This window comes from Anthonomus grandis, chromosome 10 (assembly GCF_022605725.1).
Source record: "Anthonomus grandis grandis chromosome 10, icAntGran1.3, whole genome shotgun sequence".
Taxonomy (NCBI): domain Eukaryota; kingdom Metazoa; phylum Arthropoda; class Insecta; order Coleoptera; family Curculionidae; genus Anthonomus; species Anthonomus grandis.
Window position 1 is genome coordinate 28,368,667 of NC_065555.1, and position 22,149 is coordinate 28,390,815.

The 22,149-nt window shown below is 32.5% G+C and overlaps 2 protein-coding genes across 2 annotated transcripts in view; one reads left to right on the forward strand and one right to left on the reverse strand.

Moving 5' to 3' along the window:
• Nucleotides 1-16,830, reverse strand: part of LOC126741150 (enolase-like) — a 59,831-nt gene extending 43,001 nt beyond the window's left edge. Inside the window, exons 1-3 of the mRNA XM_050447492.1 lie at nucleotides 16,664-16,830; nucleotides 3,301-3,432; nucleotides 2,975-3,187 (exon numbers count right to left, since the gene is read on the reverse strand). Of these exons, the coding sequence (XP_050303449.1) occupies nucleotides 2,975-3,187; nucleotides 3,301-3,424 (337 nt within the window). The 5' untranslated portion in view covers nucleotides 3,425-3,432; nucleotides 16,664-16,830. The remainder of the gene's footprint in view (nucleotides 1-2,974; nucleotides 3,188-3,300; nucleotides 3,433-16,663) is intronic.
• A 4,620-nt stretch (nucleotides 16,831-21,450) lies between these two features.
• Nucleotides 21,451-22,149, forward strand: part of LOC126741143 (protein FAM91A1) — a 67,520-nt gene continuing 66,821 nt past the window's right edge. Inside the window, exon 1 of the mRNA XM_050447485.1 lies at nucleotides 21,451-21,654. Coding sequence (XP_050303442.1) covers nucleotides 21,583-21,654 — 72 coding nt within the window. The 5' untranslated portion in view covers nucleotides 21,451-21,582. The remainder of the gene's footprint in view (nucleotides 21,655-22,149) is intronic.

The following is a 22,149-nucleotide window of genomic DNA, read 5'->3' on the forward strand; positions in this document are numbered from 1 at the left end:
GCAACAATCGAGCGCTCAGGGAGCGCTTTTTTCTGATGAACCCGGCCATTATAAAATATAATTTTATGATCATAATCTGGTTTTGAGAATTACTTAAGTAGCTTTTATCTTTTTTTAAATATGTGTTTTAAAATGAAAGGAGGAATAACAAGTTAGGGGCTGCGCTGGTAGGCCTGTGAGATTTAAATTTATAGATTGAATATAAGTATATATTTGCAAAGATTCAAATATTCGAATAGCAAAAAATTCCACCAAAACGATCTAAAGCCTCTCGACTAATAAAATTAAATAAAACCCCAAGTCATGAACCCTATCGAGGCTCTAGGCCACACCTCCGGCGCAGAACGATCACGTGACCACTCCATCTGTTCGGTAACCCAAGTATAAATCGGACACTCACAACCGACCATGCCAAATCGCAGTTGGGAGTTGGCAGTTGCAGTTGGGCCAGTTGGCAGTTAGTTGAGTTGCAGTTGAAACGAGCAGTCAAAAACGGCAGTCTTACTAAGCAGAACACCACAAACCACTCAGAAACGGCGGACAATAGCGTAAACTCGCCCCCCATAGTCAGCGGGGGGCCATCCCACCGACCGAGACGTCAAAACACCACCGAAAATGAGCCTTCCAACAGCAAATCCACGAAGACATCAGAAAAACGAGAAGAACTAGAGCGGGGTAAGTCTCTAGCTGGCAGTCCTTACCCCTCCCAAAAACCTCTCCTTGAACGGAGATATTTAAAAACCCAATCCCCATCCTTGAATCCTGTCCAGACCATGGAAGCGGGAACATACAATAGAGCCGATATGTATGAAACCATCTATGAAAGCCTCCAAACCGAGATTGATATCCTGCGGTCGAGTATTGAAACAGAAAACAAAAAATATAAAATGCTGGAGAGCGAAAATGAAAAACTCAAAATAAAGTTAAAAGACACTGAGGAAGAGGTCGATCTCCTCAAAGAACAAAACTGTATATTCAATACTCAACTGCAGGAGATAAATGATAACATGGAGAAAATACTAAAAATCAATGAAAAACTTGAAAATGAAAATAAAAACTTTGCCGGGCAGCTGGGGGCGTTGAGAGACCAGTTAAACGACAACCAAAAAAAAAGAAAATGCAAGAAAAAGATCTAGAAAAGATGCAAACATCTCCTCCCCGCGAGAGGAGGAGATGCTGCAATCTGAAGATTCGGAATCAAACACCGATACGGAAGAACCTGGTCCCTCAGCGCTCCCAGATGCTGCAATAAACAGCAAACTGGGGAAGGGGGACACATTATCACAAAAAAACCCACTCTTTATGCCTCTCAATGGTCTATCTATTGCAGGAAAAGGGAGGAGTGTTGAACCTAGCAGTCCTAAGATACCCAAGGTTGTTATCAGAGACACCTCAAATTGGGCAAATAAGTACCAAATGATAATGGAAAATAAAATTAATATATTAAAGGTACAAAAGGAGAGACTAGGTTTGGCACTCTTCCCAAAAACAGCACAGGACTACAGGAACCTGACTGCACTCCTCAGGGAGAGGCAGATGGAATTCCACTCCTTCTTCCTGGAGGAGGACAGAAAGCTCAATCTGATCCTGAGAGGTTTCGACAGAAACTTTAATTTGAGAGACATAGAGAGTGAACTGAACCGGATGGGATTCGAGCCAGAAGAAATGGGCTGGTTTAACACCGGCCCAGGTCGAAAAAGGCAAACGGATCTCATCCGATTCCTGATCAGAAAAGAACACCTCATGAACATTAGGGTCCGAGTGGAGCGCCTCAAAACTTTCCAAATAAACAACATTTGGCAGGTGGGACAGTGCCATCGCTGTCAGGAATTTGGACACGCCGCGAGCAATTGCAACGCGGGGCCGCGTTGCCATAAGTGTAAAGGAAACATCATTATTCAGAATGCGAAAAAGAACGTGCAGTACCGGCCCAGTGTTGCAATTGCGGCGGCGACCATCCGGCCAGTTACTGGCGCTGTCCCAAAAACCCCAATTTTATTAAAAGTAATAAAAAATACGCCGATGCGTTAAAAAGAGAGCCCACTTCGGGCCCGATGTTCAGGGGGACTGAGACTGCAAGAGATCCCGGTTTGGAGGCAAAACGGATGAACATACCTATAGAAAATAATAATTTATTAACTCTTTTATCCTTGCCGGAGGATGAAATAAACTTAAAGATAGATAACTTAATCTCTAAATTGAATAAACTAACATCAAATCCGGCTGTTAAATTGTTATTACCATAAAAATCACAACACTTTTTTTTCCTCTTTTAAAAAAATAAAGTAAACAACACCGGCCAAAAACCGACGAGCTGGGTGGGCGTATCCTAGACCTGTGAATCCAACCAATCCCAGCCGCCCACCCAGTTTATAAATACGACCAACGCTTCCACATTCCACATCCCATTCAGTCAATTCCCACGTTCCGTGCCATCACAAGCTAGAGCACCTCGATGCGACCAAGAAAAAAAAAGATAGGCGCCATAAACGTAAACAAATAGCATCAAGAAACCGGCAAGAGCCATCGATGCTACGCCGGAGTAGTCAGTGTAAAACATCATCACATCATGCCAAATCTGGGACTTAAAACCCAGGGCCACACGACTGCTAGGCAGGCACATACAAATCGCGCTGCCGGCAAATCTGATACCTTAATTTGCTTGCAATCACGAATAAACATTTTCACACCGCATCAGATTTTTAGGGATGTAAAATAGTTTTTATTTTTTTAAACAAAATAAGATCATGCAAATTAACCAGACAACAAAAGATATACCCAAATTAAATAGATTAAATTAGCTAAATGTCAAAGACTCTGTTAAGAAGGCAAATTAGGTTTAATTTATAAAATTGAACATAATTTGCAATGAGCCTATTTGAAGAAATTTAACTATACTTATAACTGTAGCTTCAAATAAACCCAGCATTCAACATTCACAAAACTAATTGGTATAATAAAATACTCTTCTTACCCAAAATAGCATTAGCTCCCAACTTTGATTTGTTTTCAGTTCCATCCAACTTGATCATAAACTCATCAATCTCAGTTTGTTGAGTAACTTCAAGTCCTGCTTTTAGAAGTTCCGGGGCAATGATCTTGTTGACATTATCGATAGCCTTCTGAACACTCTTGCCATGGTAACGGGACTTGTCGTTGTCCCTCAGCTCAAGAGCTTCATGGACTCCTACAAGAGAGCATTTTTTTAAATGAATATTATAGTTTGTATAAATATGTACTAAGATTTAATAAGATACAGCTTATATTACATTTGTTAAAATAAATAAATTGAAATATCACCTGTACTGGCTCCAGATGGTACTGCAGCCCTGAATAGACCCAAATCAGTTACCAGGTCAACCTCAACCGTTGGGTTACCTCTGGAGTCAAAGATGGTACGGGCAACAATACTTTTGATGGGCATTTTTGCAACTAGAAGAAAAGTGTTGAATATTACAAAGTCATAAAAGTCATTTAACTATTACAATATCACTCCCTGAGGAGTCGATTTAACTTCGTACCAAAAGAAAACACAACAATTCTTTCAGGCAGTTGAGATCACTTTTCGAAATTTTTGAAGTAGATATGGGTCCTCAACTGCTTCAAGGCATTTATTTCCAACAGGTTTGTTACCCAATTACAGGAAAGAATAAAAAAAAAATTACCAAACTATGTATAAAAATAATTTTCTATTATTCGCCTAACAGCGCAACATGATGGTTTCTATTTTTCTGGGAATCTATCTGCAAATATTTGGCATGTTCTCGATAAAACTTTGTTACATTCTCCATAGATAATAAACAAATTTAAATAACCTTCGTTTGTATAATTTAATCGCCCCGGCATATTAGTTTTTAAAAAATTACAAAATTACAAGCAATGACATTTCTCTTATAATCTATTGTCTTACTGTCGCTTCTAGCGGTTACTATGGCAACCGTCATGGCCAGCTAATCAACAATCCATGAGCCGTGTTATACGGCTTTTAATATTAAGCCAAATTTAAACTGCCAATATTCCGGAAACTATCAATTTTTGGACTAGATAACTTTATATAAAATTGACCTTATTTTTAATTATCTTTATGAAAAAAATTTAAAAATAGGGGGTTTCCATTTTAACAAATTGACTTTTAATGATTTGTTCATTTCAATTTTTAATGCTAGTTTTTGACCTTTCTGTATCTTTTTTTGGCCAAATATTAAAATAGTCTTTTAAAATGGTCCTTTCTTTAAAATAAAACCAAAACTAACCAATAAATAAAGGCTACTAAAAGGGAGTAATCGGTAATTATGTTAGGGCTTATAAACATAGTTTTTCGCATGCAATTAAAAATATGTCAAAAACGGCTACACTTACAGTAGCGGCCAAAAGTAGAGAAACTTTTGATTATTTTTAAAAAAATATTGATAGATTACTTTTTAAAAATATATTTTATTGTTTTAGGTGGAACACAAATACAACATAAAAAATAAATAACTAGTGTATAAGAAAATTATTTATAAACCCACAAAAAATTTTTTTTTTATTTTTTAAGCGGTCAAAAGTAGAGAAACTTAAGCAAAATATTACAAATACTTAAAATAAACCTAATATTTGGTAGCAAAACCTTTGTTTTTAATAACTTCTGCACATCTTCTGGGCATCGACTCCAACAATTTTACAATTTTTTCTTCTGGTATTTCCTGCCAGGCCTGCGATAATGCGCAAAACAGTTCTTCTTTGTTTTTAAATTTTTCGGGATATTTACGCCTAACATCTAACTCCAATTGTTCCCATAGGTTTTCAATGGGATTTAAGTCGGGGCTTTGTGGAGGCCAGGCTAAAACGTTGAGCTGTTCCTCCGCAAAAAAATCTTTAACAATTTTAGCTGTATGTTTAGGATCATTATCCTGTTGAAATTTCCAAATTAGTGGAAGGTTTTCTTCGGCGTAAGGTATCATATGATTCTTGAGGATCTGTAAATATTGATATCTGTCCATAATACCCTCAACTTTTATTAGCGGACCTAGTCCATGCCCAGAAAAAGAACCCCATACCATGACATTACCTCCACCATGTTTTATGGTTGGCCTAGTGTATTTAGGATTGAATCTTTGATGTGGGGGACGCCTTACATACTTTATTCCATCCGACCCAAATAAATTAAATTTACTTTCATCGGACCAAAGTATGTTTTTCCATTGGTTATAAGTCCAAGTGGAATGTTCTCTAGCAAATTTTAAACGAGCATGCCGATTTTTCTTGGAAATGAATGGTTTCTTTGCCGGTCGTCTGGCTTGGAGGTTTCCTTCGCCTAAGCGTCTTCTTATGGAACGGATGGATAGTGAAATGGAAGGGTTTCCTTTCTTAATATCCACGGCAGTAAAGAAAGGATTGTTTTGGGAACATCTTCTTATTACTTTATCATCTGAAGGAGTAGTCTTTCGCGGCCTTCCGGTCTTAGGTTTAATTAAAGAACCTCCACGTTCTTTGTACATCTTGATTTGTTTAGATATAACACTTTTATTAAGCTTTAAATCAATTGCAATTTGATTTTGTTTCAATCCATCTTGATATTTTTTTATAATTAGTTCTTTTAACTGAACTGACAAATGAATACCTCGTGGCATCTTACTCGACTAATACTAACACACGACTAAAATATTATTCTCTTTATTCAAAAACTGTTTGTTTAGGAATGATCGGAAAAAAAGTTTCTCTACTTATGGCCGCAAAAAAATGAAAAATATTTTGGTATTTTCGTCATGTGTTAAAGAATGTGTTTATTTTTATATCATTATAAGTAACTTAAGGTACCCAATGATTTAGTGATGAAATTAAAACTTTTTATTTAACCTATTAATTAATTTTTTAAAAAATTAAAAGTTTCTCTACATTTGGCCGCTACTGTAGGTATAGGGCATTATACATAAAATATACCTAGAATTTCATGTGGAAGCCAAAAATGTAAAAATCTACATGGTGTTCTATTTAAAATAACGAAGTTGACACCTACTTCCGGTATAACCGGAAACGTCACAACTGTCAAAATATTTTAGTTGTGTAGCCCCCATCGACTGCGATGTTGCCAAATTTTCAAAATTTTTGAAAAATTAGTTTCCGAGATATCGATCGCGTCTATTCGTCGTGAGACACCCTGTATAAGAATTTTATGGAAAGAATTTCTCTTCTTTTTGCTAAGGGTATAATATTAAATTTATTAAAGTATAATTGACTATCCAAACCTCTGGCTAGAAAGACACCTTCCTCTCTAAACCAGAGATACTTCATAAACTTGCGCTGAATGCGCTCAATATCATCTATCATGTAGCATAAATTGGGTACCAAATTAGAGATCCGTATTCTATTTTTGAGCGTATGTAAGAGAAGAAAAGTAGTTTTAAAGTATTAATATTTTCAAAGTGATTTCGATTAATAAAACCCAACAATTTGGCAGAGTCAGAAACTATTTTTACTACATGCTTGGCGAAACTTAATTTCAGATCAATCGCCTCATCCACTCTGGCTAACATAACATTATTTGCTCTATAGTCAAAATTGATTGGCAACAGTTTTCTAGAAAATGAGAGAATAGAGCATTTATTAACATTTAAATATAGTCTATTGACATTGCACCGATTCTCTAGTTTATTAAGATTTACCTGAAGGAATTCACAATCGTCTAGGTATGTATTTTTGTGAACAATTTTAGATCATCTGCAAACAGTAAACTCTGACAAGACAGTAATTTGGCAAGATCGTTTATAAATAATAAACAGAGAAGCGGGCCCAAATTAGATCCTTGGGGAACTCCCGAGGCCACTTCATATATAGGAGACTTACGCCTTCATATTCTACAAACTGTTTATGACCTCGTAAGTAAGATTTTATTAAAGCAACTAAATCCTTAGAAAAACCAAAAAATGTTAGCTTATGAAGAAGCACAAAGTGGTCAATTTGGTTAAAAGCTTTGCAGAAATCAAAGTATATTACATCAACCTGACCTCTATTATCCAAATGCTGACACAAATACTCATTTAGGCAAGCCAGGTTTACTGTACAGGAGCGATTTTTGACGAAACCAAATTGATTAGGTGCTATGTCCAATTTGACATAGGCATATATTCTATTATAAAGAACTATTTCAAAAAGTTTGGAGAAATTACATAAGTAATTTAAAATGTCGTTACTACCTCAGGGCTCCATTCTTGGACTTTTTTTGTTTTCAGTTTTCACCTCTGATATTGAAAATGTTATAAATAATTGCCTGTACCATATGTATGCTGATGATATTCAGATATATCTCCCTTTAAGTTAACCTAAAGATCTGATCAGAGCAATTACAAAAATCAATGATGACTTGACCAACATTTCTAGTTGGGCGGAGCATAACTCTTTGTTGATTAACTCTCAAAAAACACAAGCAATTTTATTTTCTAAAATCAATATAGAAACTGATAATCTTATTATACATGTTAATGGGAGCGTGGTTGACTGGCAGGAAAAAGGAAAAAATCTTTGGTTATACATGGACCAACCATTGAAATTTGATTTTCATATTAATATTGTATGTAGACAGGCCTATTTTAAATTAAAATCAATTCACGACTACAAATACATCCTCCTTGAAGAAACCAAAAAAAGACTTACAGAATCTCTAATTCTTTCAATTCCTTATTACCTAGACACTGTCTATGATCCTTATCTCACAGAATATAATCAATTTAAATTACAAAAAATTCAAAACAGCTCACCTGCATTAAATCACTATCTCAGTTAAACCAAATTATTTAGCAGAATTTTTTAATGGTGAATGCCATGAAGTAAATATCAGGGGAAAAAATAGTTTGAATATTCCCAGGCATAATACAGAGCTTTTCAAGTTGTGTTTCATATATCAAGCAGCTAGTTTATAGAACAAAATACCTGAGAATCTTAAAACATTAAGCAGTCCCTGTTTTAAAAAAAAACTAAAAGATTTGATCAGGAGTGGTAAGATGTGATTATTCAGTCAGTAATTTTTTTTAAATTTTTATACTGTGCTCAAAGCTTTTAAATAATGTTAATTAAAAGAGGATATAAAATAATTTAATAATTAAATAATTTAAAATTTGTCAGTATATTTGAAAGTGGATATTCTATTCGTTATTGCCTAATGGCTAAATCTTTATTGGTAATTATTAAAAACCACTCTGCAGATCTATTACCTTTCGACATTTTTGTTAATAAAAGATATTTTATCTTATTTTATTTTATATAAAATATGTTCCTATGTACAATCAAAATCGATTCTGTATCCTGTTTTTATCCTATATCCTGTATAACCAAATAACTACTAGTATTATGAAGCTTTTAGCACAAGTTTGTAAACTTATAGCAAATAAAGTATATTTTGACTTTCACTATCATATTTAGTTGTGTAGGAAATTTCTTTTACTACTACTCTTTTACTTTTATAAGCACATTTTATGGTATCTTAAGTAAGTGGATTCATAGCTGTTAATATATGTAAAAATAAATATAAACATGACATTGTGAATATACTAATTATAGACCAATTGCTCTTACTAGTTCAGTTAGTAAATTAATTGAAAAATGCGTAAAATTATGACTTACTCAATTTATAAATAAGTATCATTTGTTATCTAATAAGCAGTATGGCTTTAGGGAAAATTGCAGTACAGAGGATGCACTTATAAAGGTAACCAACCACATTGTCTCTGGTTTAAACTTGGGTATGAAATGCATGACCATTTTTATTGATTTAGCCAAAGCCTTTGACACTGTGTCCCACCATATTTTGCTGAAACGTCTAGGTGATCTGGGTATAATTGGGTTACCATATCAATTATTAAAATCGTTTTTAGAAAATAGGCAACAGCAGGTAAAAATTAATGAAACAGTGAGTTTTGGATGTGTGGCGGAGTATGGTGTGCCAGAGGGTACTGTGCTTGGGCCTCTTTTATTTACACTGTACATCAATGGTCTTTTTTCAGTTATCCCAAAAGATAGTGTAGTATGTTTTGCTGATGACATCTGCTAAATAATTGAAGATAGCAGTTGGGTTGGGAGTCAAAAATAAAGGAGTCATTAATATCAAGGTTAAAAAATTGGTTTGATTTCAGTCTGCTAACTTTAAATACTGACAAAACAAAGTTTATGTGTTATGCCAAAAATAATTCTAGTCTGCCAGGTTACAGTACATTAAGAATTCATAACTTTGATTGCCAAAATTACAATTTTTGCCAGTGTAACACTAAAATTGATTGTGTCAATAGTGTAAAATATTTGGGAGTATTTTTTGACAACTTACTAAAATGGAATGTACATATTGATTACATAATTGGTAAAATACGTAAGTTGTTGTATAAGTTTTACATATTAAGGCATTCTTTGTTAAAGAAGACAATCTTGTCATTGTATAAAACTCTAGCGGAGTCTTGAAACTCTTGTACATGGTTATGGTATATATAAGTGTATGAGGTGCTTCTTATAAGTCTGTTCTTGATCCTCTTGTTATTGCTTAAAAAGCATTGCTGAAAGTTTGTTTATTTAAAAATAATTTGTACCGATCAACTGATTTGTTTAGCTGCATCACATTTATGTAAATTCAGTTACAAGATTTCTTTGTAATAATAAAATAGCTAAAAGTAGACCAGTGTTGCCTTTGGCAACCAGGTTTCAAAGTAACAATCCTCTATTCTTTCCTAAAATAAATTTTACTTTTATTAAAAGATCGTTAATTTATACAGCTCCAAAAATTTACAATATGATGCCTCTTGATTTGAGAAATAAACCTTATGACAGGATCAAGTATAGAATAAAAACTTGGATCATTCATATTAATATTGAGCAATTGTTTGGTTAATGTTAATTGTTGCTAGCTTGTAATCACTATACTGTTCATATAAGATTTTATTTTGTCTGAACTTGATATATCTACACTATCAGACAAAAGTAGAGCAACACTTCCAGAAATATTTGCAAATACCGATTTTAAAATTATAAATGTATGATAATGTATACAAATCCACTAAGTTTTAAAACTACAAAGTAGGCTATGATTATCAATGTCAACAAAAATTTTCGCAATCAAAACAAATGATTTTATTTTGACGTTTAAGTTTAAATGCTTCATAGTAATGTGTCAAAAATAAAGCAACATTCAAATAATTTTTTCAAAAGAAGGGTTTTAGCAAAAGTAAAGGGATAAAATAATTGTGTAAGGTGATTTTTATGTTTTTTTGAACATTTCTGTGTAAGATTAAAATCATGCCGAGAGGAATTCCAATTTCAAAAGACTTGAAGCAAAGAGTTGTGAATGGATTCATGGAAGGTAACAAACAAGCCAATATTTCAAGACAGTTTGAGTTGCCCCGGTACACTGTGTCCAAAATAATATCATCGTATAATGAGAGGGGACATTTAGAGAAGTTGCCAAAATCGGGAAGGCCAAGGAAAACATCAGTAATGACTGACAGATGCATCAAAAGGATTTCCCAAAATGATCCTTGGAAGTCCACACCTCGAATTATTGCCGAAATTCCAGAAATTACGGTTGGTATACGAACAGTACAAAGAAGGTTAGTAGACGCAAAGTTATTTAGTAGACGTCCAGCTAAAAAGCCGTTAGTTTCAATAAGAAATAGAGAAGCAAGGTTGGCATTTGCACGCCGGCATTTAAACTGGACCGTTAATGACTGGAAAAAAGTTCTATTCAGTGATGAAACGCGCTACAAAATATTAAATTCTGATGAAATGAGGCGTGTGAGGCGACCAATCAATACAAGGTTTAATCCTAAATACGTAACACCTACAATTAAGCATGGTAAAGGTAGTGTATTTTTATGGGGTTGTTTTTCATGGAATGGGGTAGGCCCTATGCACTTTATTAATGATAGGATGGACCGATTTGTTTACAGGGATATCATGCAAACTGTTATGCTTCCTTATGTAGAATGGGAAATGCTATTGCATTTTATTTTTCCAAAACATTCTTCACAAGTTGTTCAACAGTGGTTTCGGGAAAAAAATGTTTATGTTTTACAGTGGCCAGCACAATCCCCAGATCTTAACCCCATTGAGAATCTCTGGGAAGAAGTATCGTATTCGTACCCAAATGTTTCCAAATAAACAATCCTTAATATATAAAATTAGTGAAGTTTGGACAAGTCTTCCCGAAAATGTCATTCAGAAGTTGATTGCTTCAATGCCGTGCCATTGTCAGCAAGTAATTAATAATAATGGATATTCTATCAATTACTAATGGATCACTTTCAATTGTTTTTGTTGTTAAATATTTTTTGTTGAACTAAAGTAAAATAAAATACTGTTAAATAGAAATAGAAGAAGAAAATAAGAACCATTCCATAAAAATTAGTGATATGAATAAAGTGATCAATATCACCAATTTTTGCCCACCACTCAACTCTATGTCCACCAAGGATTCTGTATTTTCAGGGAATTCTCCTCCTCAAAAAAACTGTTTATCTGAAAGTCCTTCCAAGCTTTGCAGAATTTTCATATTGGGGGATGAAAGGGTAATGAGTTTAAACAGATCCTTGACAAAAACTGGTATTGGCAGGGTTTTTAACATACAATTGTTTGTAAAACCTAATGCAACACAGGAGCAGGTGCTAGAAAATTTTAGTGGCTTAACCAAGGACTTGTCAGCAACAGACTTTGTGATAGTGGGAAGCAGTACAAATGATTTGACTAACAGTAAATATCCCAAAATGGGACTTATTAATAAAAAAATAAAAGGATGTTTACAGCCAAATATTATATTTTTATCGGCAAAAGGAGGACCTTACATTGATAAAATTAATCTTAAAAGAGCTCTAAATTATAATCAAAGACTTTATGACTTTTTAAATACTGTAAATAGATATACAGAAAATTGTGTACTGTTTGCTAACATTTGCGATAGTTTAGGTAAAAAGTTAAAAAATTATATTGTCTCTCGTTTGTTGTCTAATTTAGTAAATCAGGAATCCTCAAGCCATCCACCACCCCCTAACTAGATATTCTTTGGTACATCTTAATATCCAATCTATAAGAAAAAAAATGGATGAACTTCTGATACTCTTGGAAGGGCTTAAACATCCAGGTTTTGTTTTAATATGTGAACACTGGATAAAACCTGATGAATTTGTAAATTTAGAGAATTATGTTGATATTGATGACTACTCTGATGCTGAACTGTCTGTAAAGTCATTTAGTCTGTTCAGATGTGATCGTTCACCTTCTTCTAGCAGCAAAAGTCGCGGAGGAGGAATTTTGATATATATCAGAGATGTTATTGATTCAAGGAAGCTTACGTTGGTGTATGATTCAGTCGAACAATTATATATATTATGTAGAATTGGTAGTATTAGCTTTATAATTGGGGGAGTTTATATTCCCCCAAATTCTGCAATTAACTTATATGAAAGTCACTGCCATACTGTTGACATTCTCAGGCAAGAATATTCAAGCTGTGATTTTTATATTTTTGGTGATTTTAATGTACCTGATTCAAGTTGGTGGAATGACGACAATGGTGTGGTGGTGACTTGTCCTTTAAACTCAGCGGGTCTAGTTTTAGGTCAGCATTATGCTTGTTTGAGTTTTTATCAGAATATTACAATTCCAAATGATAGGCTTGTTTATTTAGATCTAATTTTTTCAAGCAAGCAAACTCTTGCTGTAATGGAAGCAGTTCATTGTCTTTTTGAGGGGTCATTAAATCACAAAGGGTATAATTTTGAAATTGATTTTAGTTGTGAAACTCAGTTGAATTTAAACTATGTAGAGTTTTATTATGATTTTAAAATGGGTGATTATATTGGTATTAATAATTACTTATGTGGAATTAATTGGGACTTGGTTTTAAGCTCAGCAGACATTAATATAGCAGTCTCACATTTTTATCATATACTGGATATGGCTATAGCACTTTTTGTTCCCCTAAAGAGATACAAAACTTGGTTTTGTATCTCTTTAGTTGGTCTCTTGGTTGGTTTTCAGCTGAATTAAGATATTTAGTTAGGCAAAAGAAAATTGCACACAAATGCTACAGGGTCAGTCATAATGTGGCAGATTATATTACTTTTTCAAACATTAGGGCTAGATGTAAAACTTTGACTGATATTTGTTATGATAATTATATTTCAAACTTAGACCAACTACTCTACACTAACCCTAAAAGTTTTTGGTATAACATAAACAATAAAAGATCAATTAATAAACTTCCTAATTTAATGTATTATAATGATAATGAGTTCGTTGGCTGTGAACAGATAGCTGAAGGTTTTGCCCAGTTTTTTTCAACAGTCTATAGTTCTATTAATAATATAAACAATAATGGTGCTTTTATCAATCAGCAAGCAAAGTTAAATATGACCATTCCTAATCCCACCCTTTCCGCTGGGTTGATTTTTGATAAAATTACCAAGTTGCCACCCAAAGTTAGTTCAGTTTATTTCTAATAAAGTGTGTATGTACTATTTCATACCCTCTTTTTATAATTTTTAAAAGATCTTTAGATTCTGCAATTTTTCCAACCTTGTGGAAACATAATTTTGTGATGCCAATTTTTAAATCTGGCGACAATAGCAAAATCGAGAATTACAGAAGTGTTTGTATACAATCAGCCATTCCGAAGCTCCTGGACAGTCTTATCTATGATCAATTATATTTTTATTGTAAAGAGTTGTTACTTAGCGAATAACATGGATTTATTTCTGGAAAGTCTACTGTGACTAATTTGTTAGTGTTTCAGCAGAATCTGTTGAATGCCTTGGAGAGGGGATGTCAGATGAATGTAATCTACACCGACTTCTCCAAGGCGTTCGACAGAGTTGACCATAGTATTTTGGCAAAAAAGTTGGATATTTTTGGATTTTCTAATCTTATGGTGAATTGGTTTGTAAATTCCCTATCAGGGAGGACCCAGCAGGCACGAATAGGTAATGCAAGATCAAGCTATATTAATGTCACTTCAGGTGTTCCACAAGGTGGGCACTGTTCACCTTTGCTCTTTAATATTTTTGTGAATGATATTGGTGCCTGTTTTGAGAACAGTGACTTTTATTTGCTGATGATTTGAAGTTTTTTAGAGAGATTTTATCAATACTTGATCAGATTTTGTTGCAAAGTGGATAGATTGAGTGGTGTGTTAACAACAATTTGTTTTTGAATGTAAGCAAATGCAATTATATAAGTTTTCTCAAGCGAACTAAAAAGGTTGTCACTTCATATAACATTCAAGGAAGTAAGTACACTTCAATATTGCAGCATAGTTAAAGATCTTGGTATCTCATTTGATGTTCATTTAAACTTTAATGCACACATAAACAATATTGTTCTCAAATCCTCTAAGAATCTGGGTTTTGTACTAAGGAACTGTAAAGAATTTTCTATAGAGACCTGTAAGAGGTTATACATGTCATTGGTTGTTTCATTGCTGGAATATGGCTCCAGTGATATGGTCGCCCTTTTACATGAATAATTGCTTGTCCTTGGAAAGAGTTCAGAACAAATTTATTAGGTTTTGTCTCTATAAACTTCGAATAAGAATTCCGGATGATCATGTTTATGATATTGTTTTAGAAATGCTTGATATGAAGACACTGAGACAAAGACAGATATATGCAGATTTAATTTTTTTGTATAAATTATTGAATGGTCAGATAATTTGTCCAGAGCTTCTGATGACAATACAATTTAATATTCCATCTAGGAATTTAAGGCAGTATTGTGTCTTTTCATTACCATTTCATAGCGCCAATTATGCATTACATGCTCCTATTGAAAGAACTCTAAGAATTGTCAATACTAGGGAGGTTGAAATTTTGGGCATTTCCTTATCTAGATTTAAGAGTCAAATAAGAGAAATTGTTTAATTTTTTTTTTTAGTGCAATACTGAATATTATACTTTAGTAGGGTATGTTTTTAGTATTTTTAGAATTCTGTTATATTGATTTAAGTTATAAAACTATTTTCGGTATTTTACATTTATAAGTAGGCTTTATTACTGCTTAATAGTTAGTATTTTACTGTTAAGTATGGTTAGGTTCAATTGATTTTGTATTTAATTTTACTGTTGATCCCGTAAAATAAATAAATAAAAAAAAAATATTGATAAGTACTGTCGTTCCAATATGTTGCATGGAGGGTCATTAAGTTTTTTGCATTTTGAATTGGTTAAGGAAATTAGTTTTGTAAAAGTAAGTAAGTTTGATTATTTATCTGATGACAGGGTATTTGAATTGTCAATTATATATAGTAGCTCTATTGATCTGTACGTTATATGTTTATATAGAGCTCCTGCTGCCGCTGTAGGTGACTTTTTATTTAGAAGTGTTATTGTCTGGTTTATATTTTTTTTTTTCGAAAGTATTTTTGTGTGAATATTTTAATATTGACTGTTGCTCTACTTTTTTTGCCCCCATTCTTATCAATTTTTATAATCATTAATATTTACCGTTCTTAAAATGATTAAAAGTACACCAAAATGTACTGAAATATTACTTTCAGTGTAAGGATAGTGTGACATTAAGCTTAGCGAAAAATCACAACCCAATAATTTTTTTTATTAGAACATGAATAAAAGTGAACTTTGTTGTTCTACTTTTGTCCGATAGTTTATATATTTTGAATGGGAACACACACAAACTTAGTAGTTAATTGTGTTTCCAACTGTATTCTTAGTTACTTTGTATTATGGTTTTTTTGAAATAAACATTATTATTATTATTATAAACATTGACCCATTATGTACAATTATACCAATTATTAGGTCTTTAAGAAACTACATAAATATGTTATAAACTAAAAAACTTAAACTTAAAAAACCTCTGAAAAATTAAGTCAGAAAAAAACAATTTGTAAAATGAAAGTAAATCAAGGGAATGAATTTGCATTGCTTATACTAACCATTTAGAAAGTTTTATTTAGCACTTATTATGAAATGTCTAATTAAAAATTACATTATTAATAAACTTGACAATTAAGTGTTCTTAATACATTCACACATTTTTTAGACAAAATAACTAGAAAATAATTAAATTGGAAAGCAATAGGTATTGAAATAAAGTTAGTGACAAATTGTTTTGTCACCACAAAGAGTAACTGTGACCAGCACATTCATTAGTAGATGTTAAAGAAATATTAATTTTGATGATATCCTAAACTGATTTTTCCATTAATGTTACAAGATGTTATATTCTGCATTAAATATTCTAACACTAATTATCACTTATTAATGTTAACTATCAAAGAAATACATGATGTGCAGTTGCCGATACATGCTGCAAGGAACAGAGAGGCAAGGGAAAATCTTATTGCAAACATCCATTAGTGGATATGCTTTAGAAGAATTATCACTTGTAAATTTTCCACCTTTTATTACTATGAAAAGATTGAAAATCTTAATATAAGCCAAGATTAAATTTCAGCGAGTTTGACTTCCAAGATACTATTAAAAAGAAACAATAATAGGTTTTACTCATAATTAGGTAGTTGCATTTACTCTTGAGAAATATAAATTAGATTTTAACATACGAATTAACCTTAAGTGAATTAAAAAACTGTTATGTGAGGAGCTGAAAGTCCTTAAATTTATTCCTGTAAAGAGATAAAAATAGTATGGGTAGATGGAATGATCTGGCAAGCAAACACTAACTAGTCAAGACTTACTTGTAGAAAACTGGGAATTACGACAAAAATAGTCGAAAAACTTTACTGAAGAATGAATGGTTGATTCAGCAAATAAAGTTCCCCTGGAAATCTTCCCAAATCAAATATTTTTCTATAGTTTCTCGCACCCGGCACACACACCTCAAGTGCAAAAAATTTAATAACCGAATCAGACCAACTGTTCAACTACACCAACTCTCAATGGCAAATAACATTTTCCATATTGTCACGTGATATTATATAGATCTCTGTTACACATATCACGTGCATTAACAAATCGATTTAAATTTAGGACGTGATTCACTGTAACGAACAAACTTGGTTTGACATCTTTAACCTCTACAAGGTGAAATAAAGGTCAATCTGGTCAACGAAACGTCATTTGGGTTCGGAGCATTGATAAAAATAATAAAGAAATGAACAGAGCCACTACATTTAGAAGAACGGATTGCCAATGCGCATTTAGGGTGACGTCATATTGGAATATTCATTTAAATCTTTACACGGCTGTTGGAATGGGAAGAACAGATATTTTTTTAAATCATTTATACAACCATAATATCAATAAAAAGATTAGAAAAACCCGAGAATAACAATGCAAAAATATATGTAAATGCAGGGTGAGTCGGAAGGAACGCAATAAACTCTGTAAATAAACGCAATAAACGTATGTCCGCAAATGCAAATCCAATGGATTCTTCCTCAAATCGCTGAAATTCCTAATTTTTTAAATTTGATATTTTGCTTACTGACGAGGCTACTTTTATATTTCATAGGAAATTTCCATACCAATCACTTATGGGCTGAGGAGAATACAAATGGAATCTTTGATGCTCATTTTCAACATCAGTTTTCAGTAAATGTATGGCTTGGATTAATTGACGATCATTTAATCGGCCCATATTTCCGTCCACAACACCTAACAGGAGAATCATACTTTCATTTCCTACAGGAAGAGTTACCTTTTTTTTTTTGAAGAAATTCCTCTACAGCTGAGGCAACACTTATGGTTCATGCATGATGGTGCACCAGCCCATTTTAGTATCAATGTACGTAATCACTTAGATACAGTATTTCCAAATCGTTGGATAGGTAGGGAGAGGTACAGAACACTGGTATGCTTGATCGCCAGATTTTTGCATTTGGGATTTTCTTAAGTCATTCGTTTATTCCACTCCCGTTGAAAATATTGATGACCTGAGGAATCGAATTATAGCCGGCTGTGAGATATTAAGAAATCCATTAATAATATTTGCGCGAATACGAGAATCAATGAGGCAAAGAGTTGAGTCATGTGTAACGTCTGAGGGAGGTCATTTTAAACACTTGTTGTAACTTTGGGTCTATTTAAAATGTTAGTATTGTTGTTTTCTATTATTGTTCTGGTTTAATGTTGTTGTATTAGATAGTTCTTAATAATGTATTAAAGAAATGAAAAATACGCGTCAAGATTTTACGAAACGACACATACGAAAAAAAGATAGGAGAGGTTTTTTGTCACAAATTGAACGAGGAATTCAATTTTTTTTTAATTTGAAATATCTTAGTGGCGTACTATTTTATTCTTTAAAAAAATTGAGATCATTACCCGTATGCTGTGGCTATTCTATGGCTGTGCTAATGGTGAACATAAAATTCTTAATTGCATGTCAAAAAATACGCGATAACTACCTTTTAAAGCCCTCCAAATTTCAATTTTATTTTTTTTTAAATTTATTTTTCAATTTATTCAAACTTAATACATTTGTTTTTTATACAATTTACTTTAAACTGCACAATGGACTATAAATCTGTGTGTGCAGTAGTTAATACTTACATTTTTAAGGAATACTTAAGTAAATGAACAATAAACAATAATAATAATAATGAGGTTATATAATGTTAATTTATGGAAGGAGACTAAGCTAATTTAGTGGAAAACGAAATCTAGTGAGAAGGAATTAACAAGTTAATCTAGCCAAAATTATTAATAGCTACCTCACTATCAATAAGCCATTTTTTAAATCTATGTTTAATTTGACGATAGTTTCCTGTTCTTAGTGAAAGAGGCAGGAAATTGTACAGTTTGGGACCAAGAAAATAGATATGTCTCTGTATGGTTGAACTATTTACTAAAGGTATACTAACATTTTGCCGAGATGAATTTCTAGTATTTAATTGATGAGATATTTCCTGTTTATAACAATCTGTTTTTAACATAAATCTAAGTGCTGCCACTATGTAGAGTTGTTCTAATGTCAATAATTTGCATTCATGAAATAGCAATTCAGATGGCTATCCTCTGTTTTTCAAATATATTATTTTAATTATATACTTTTGTGCTACATTTAAAGCTGACATAAAAGTTTTTCGAGCATTTCCCCAGACAATAATACCATAGTTTAGAATTGATTCAATTAAAGATAAATATATAGTTTTAAGAATTTTAATTGGTAGGATGTTACGTAGCTCATAAAACTTATAAATCAACTTCCTTATTTTAGCAGTTACAAATTCTTTGTGTGATTTCCAAGTTAAATTTTCATCCATGAATACACCTAGATACTTAATATTACATTTTCTTTTAACGGTAGATTGACATTTGCAGTGCAAAGATTGTATATCGCAAAGATAATCATGTACCTTGAGCTCTTGAACTTTAGGAAGGCTTGCCTGAGTCAATGCAAACATCATAAAATGGGTCTTATCAATATTAAGTGATAACAAACTAAAATCCAACCATCTCTTTATGTATGTTATTGCTAATTCTGCTTTTCTAATAGCTGATTGCCATTTACTATAATGACACTGTCATCCGCAAAACAGAGAACCCTTCCCTCATTCAACACAGAAAAAATCCCATTCATATAGATGTTAAACAAGACTGGCCCTAGCATTGTACCCTGTGGCACACCAACTCCCACTTTTACAGGATCACTTTTCTCCGCTGTTAATTTTACTTTCTGAGTTCTGTTACTCAAGTATGAACTGAATAGATTATTTGCTATTCCTCTTATCCCCATATCATATAATCTGTTTAATAAAATGTGATGTGCCACAGTGTCAAAGGCCTTGGCCAAGTCCAGGAATATTGCCACTACTTTCTCTTTGCTATCTAAAGATTTTATAATTTGTTCTGTCACTTTCCACAATGCATTTTCTGTATTAACATTATCTTTAAAAGCAAACTGACTTTCGGATAATAATTTATGTTTATTCAAGAATATCATTAATTTATGTTTAAGGCATTTTTCTATTATTTTACTAACAGTACTTATTATTGCAATTGGTCTATAATTTTTCATTAACCTTCTATCACCCTGCTTATAAAGAGGAATAATTTCAGCTTTTTTAAGAACAGTTGGATATACTCCCGAACTAAAAATGATGTTAATAATGTGTTTCAGAGGTTTAAATAAAAAAATATGATTATCTTTTATTACTTCTGATGTAATGCCATCTTCTCCACAAGAGACATCACTCTTAAGATTTTTTATTTGCTCTACAATTTCATGCTCTTCAATTGGAGATAGAAAAAACGATTCACTGTTATTTACTTTTTGTTGAAACCCTGGTTCACAGGATGGAGGATTAATTTTTTCTACTAACTTTTTACCAACATTGCTGAAGTATATATTAAATTTATTTGTCATCAAATTCTTTTCAGTAATTTTAATGCCATCATCGTTACAAATTGCTTTTATATCAGATTTAATAATGAAATCATTTGCGCCTTCTTTTATTATTTTCCAGATTTTTTTTGAGTCTTTTACATTTTTGTTTATTTTTGTTTTGTAATAATTATACTTAGATTTTTTAATTAATTTGCATAAACTATTTCTGTACTGTCGGTAGGTATTTAATGCTTCAGCGTTATTTGGATTTAATGTACATATTTTTTTTAGTTTGTCTCTTCTACGAATAGATGTTAAGAGTCCACCTGTGATCCATGGTTTCAATCTTAATTGTTTGTTATTTATCTCATGACTAGTCGAACACATCTCCACATACTGCTGCAACAGATTCATGAAATTTTTTTTCATGAAATTTCCAAATTTCATTTGCATATCTCGACCGGCTTCAGAGCAATAAATAAGTCGTCAATTTTTAAGAAAAACTTTAACATTTGCGGACATACGTTTATATAGCAAACTGTCATTATTTTTCTATGCATAATCACCCCCTGAAGTTTGTTGCACTTATTTACTAACGCTCTGTATAATCCTAGCGCAAAATAATAAACAAATTAAATAAACGAAAAAAAACGCAGATGGTGGAGTGTATCATCATTTAAACTTATTAAATTAGATTCATGGCGATATGTTCATACCTTAACATTGAGTTGCGTTAGGAGTTTACGAGATACTGTTTTTAAATACAAGTAAAAAATTTTATTAAAATCCATCACTTCGTTAAGCAGGTAGAAAAAAAATACCTAATTTTTAAATTTTTTTATAAATTTTTCCGCTATATTAGATTTAAAGGCGTCACTTTTTTTATTTCTATTTTTCGTCTCTTTATCTGTCGGGCCTCTTGTAGCGGCCTCTGAAGTTTAACGAATCAGCAGTTTGTGGTGATTCGCAGCCTTTGATTTCGTCGATTTACCGCTCTCAAGGGCGAATGACTACGAACCGAGCGAACTCACGAATCGATTTTTAACGAACCAAACCCCTACACACTATGCGCGAATGAACGAATCTCGCATAACGAATCGCGAACTGCGCATCGTCTGTAGCGAGCTTTATATTGACTAAACTTCTTGTCACTTTACAAATCAAAGTCAACTGTCAAACATCTGTGTTTTGTGATTATTTTTTTAGGTATCCATTAGTGTCCTAACCATCCTATGTTTTCATTAGAAACTGGTCAAATGTTCTTCATGTTTTTCTAAAAATGAACATTTTAACTTATTGTAAATAGTTTTATTGATATTCCAAATTATGAATCAAGAAGTAGAGGACCAAATACGTAAAAATGTACCGTGGGCGAAGCTTCCCAGTCATGCAAAACAGGTATACATGATATGTAACATGTATTTACTATTAACATTGTATATATTTATCACCCTTATACTTTAGTATTAATTTAAAATAGTTTTGATTGAATGGGGTAATGGGTCCACCTTAAGTTCCTTATTGCTAGATTTACTTTATGTAATAGGTATATATAATTTGTGTATGCCTTTACCTCTGTAACTTTATGTTTACCTTATAAAATGTATCACAGTCTAAGTATCTCCAATTTGTGTATGATTAGTCAAAGGTTAGTAGTTTTGTAAGAATACAATGTCAACTTAAGAAAAATACATGGTATATATCTCCCACTACAATTTCAAATTCATTTGGCAAAGAGTAAAACCTGGTTCATAAATTCTGTACGGTAAGCAGTAAGAGTTTATGACCCACCTTAAAGTTCAACATCTTTCAGCAGTTGCTTTCAATTAAAACTCTATGATATATGAGTAATTATGTGTTAGGTAAACAAGAATTTAAAAAAAAAGACAAAAA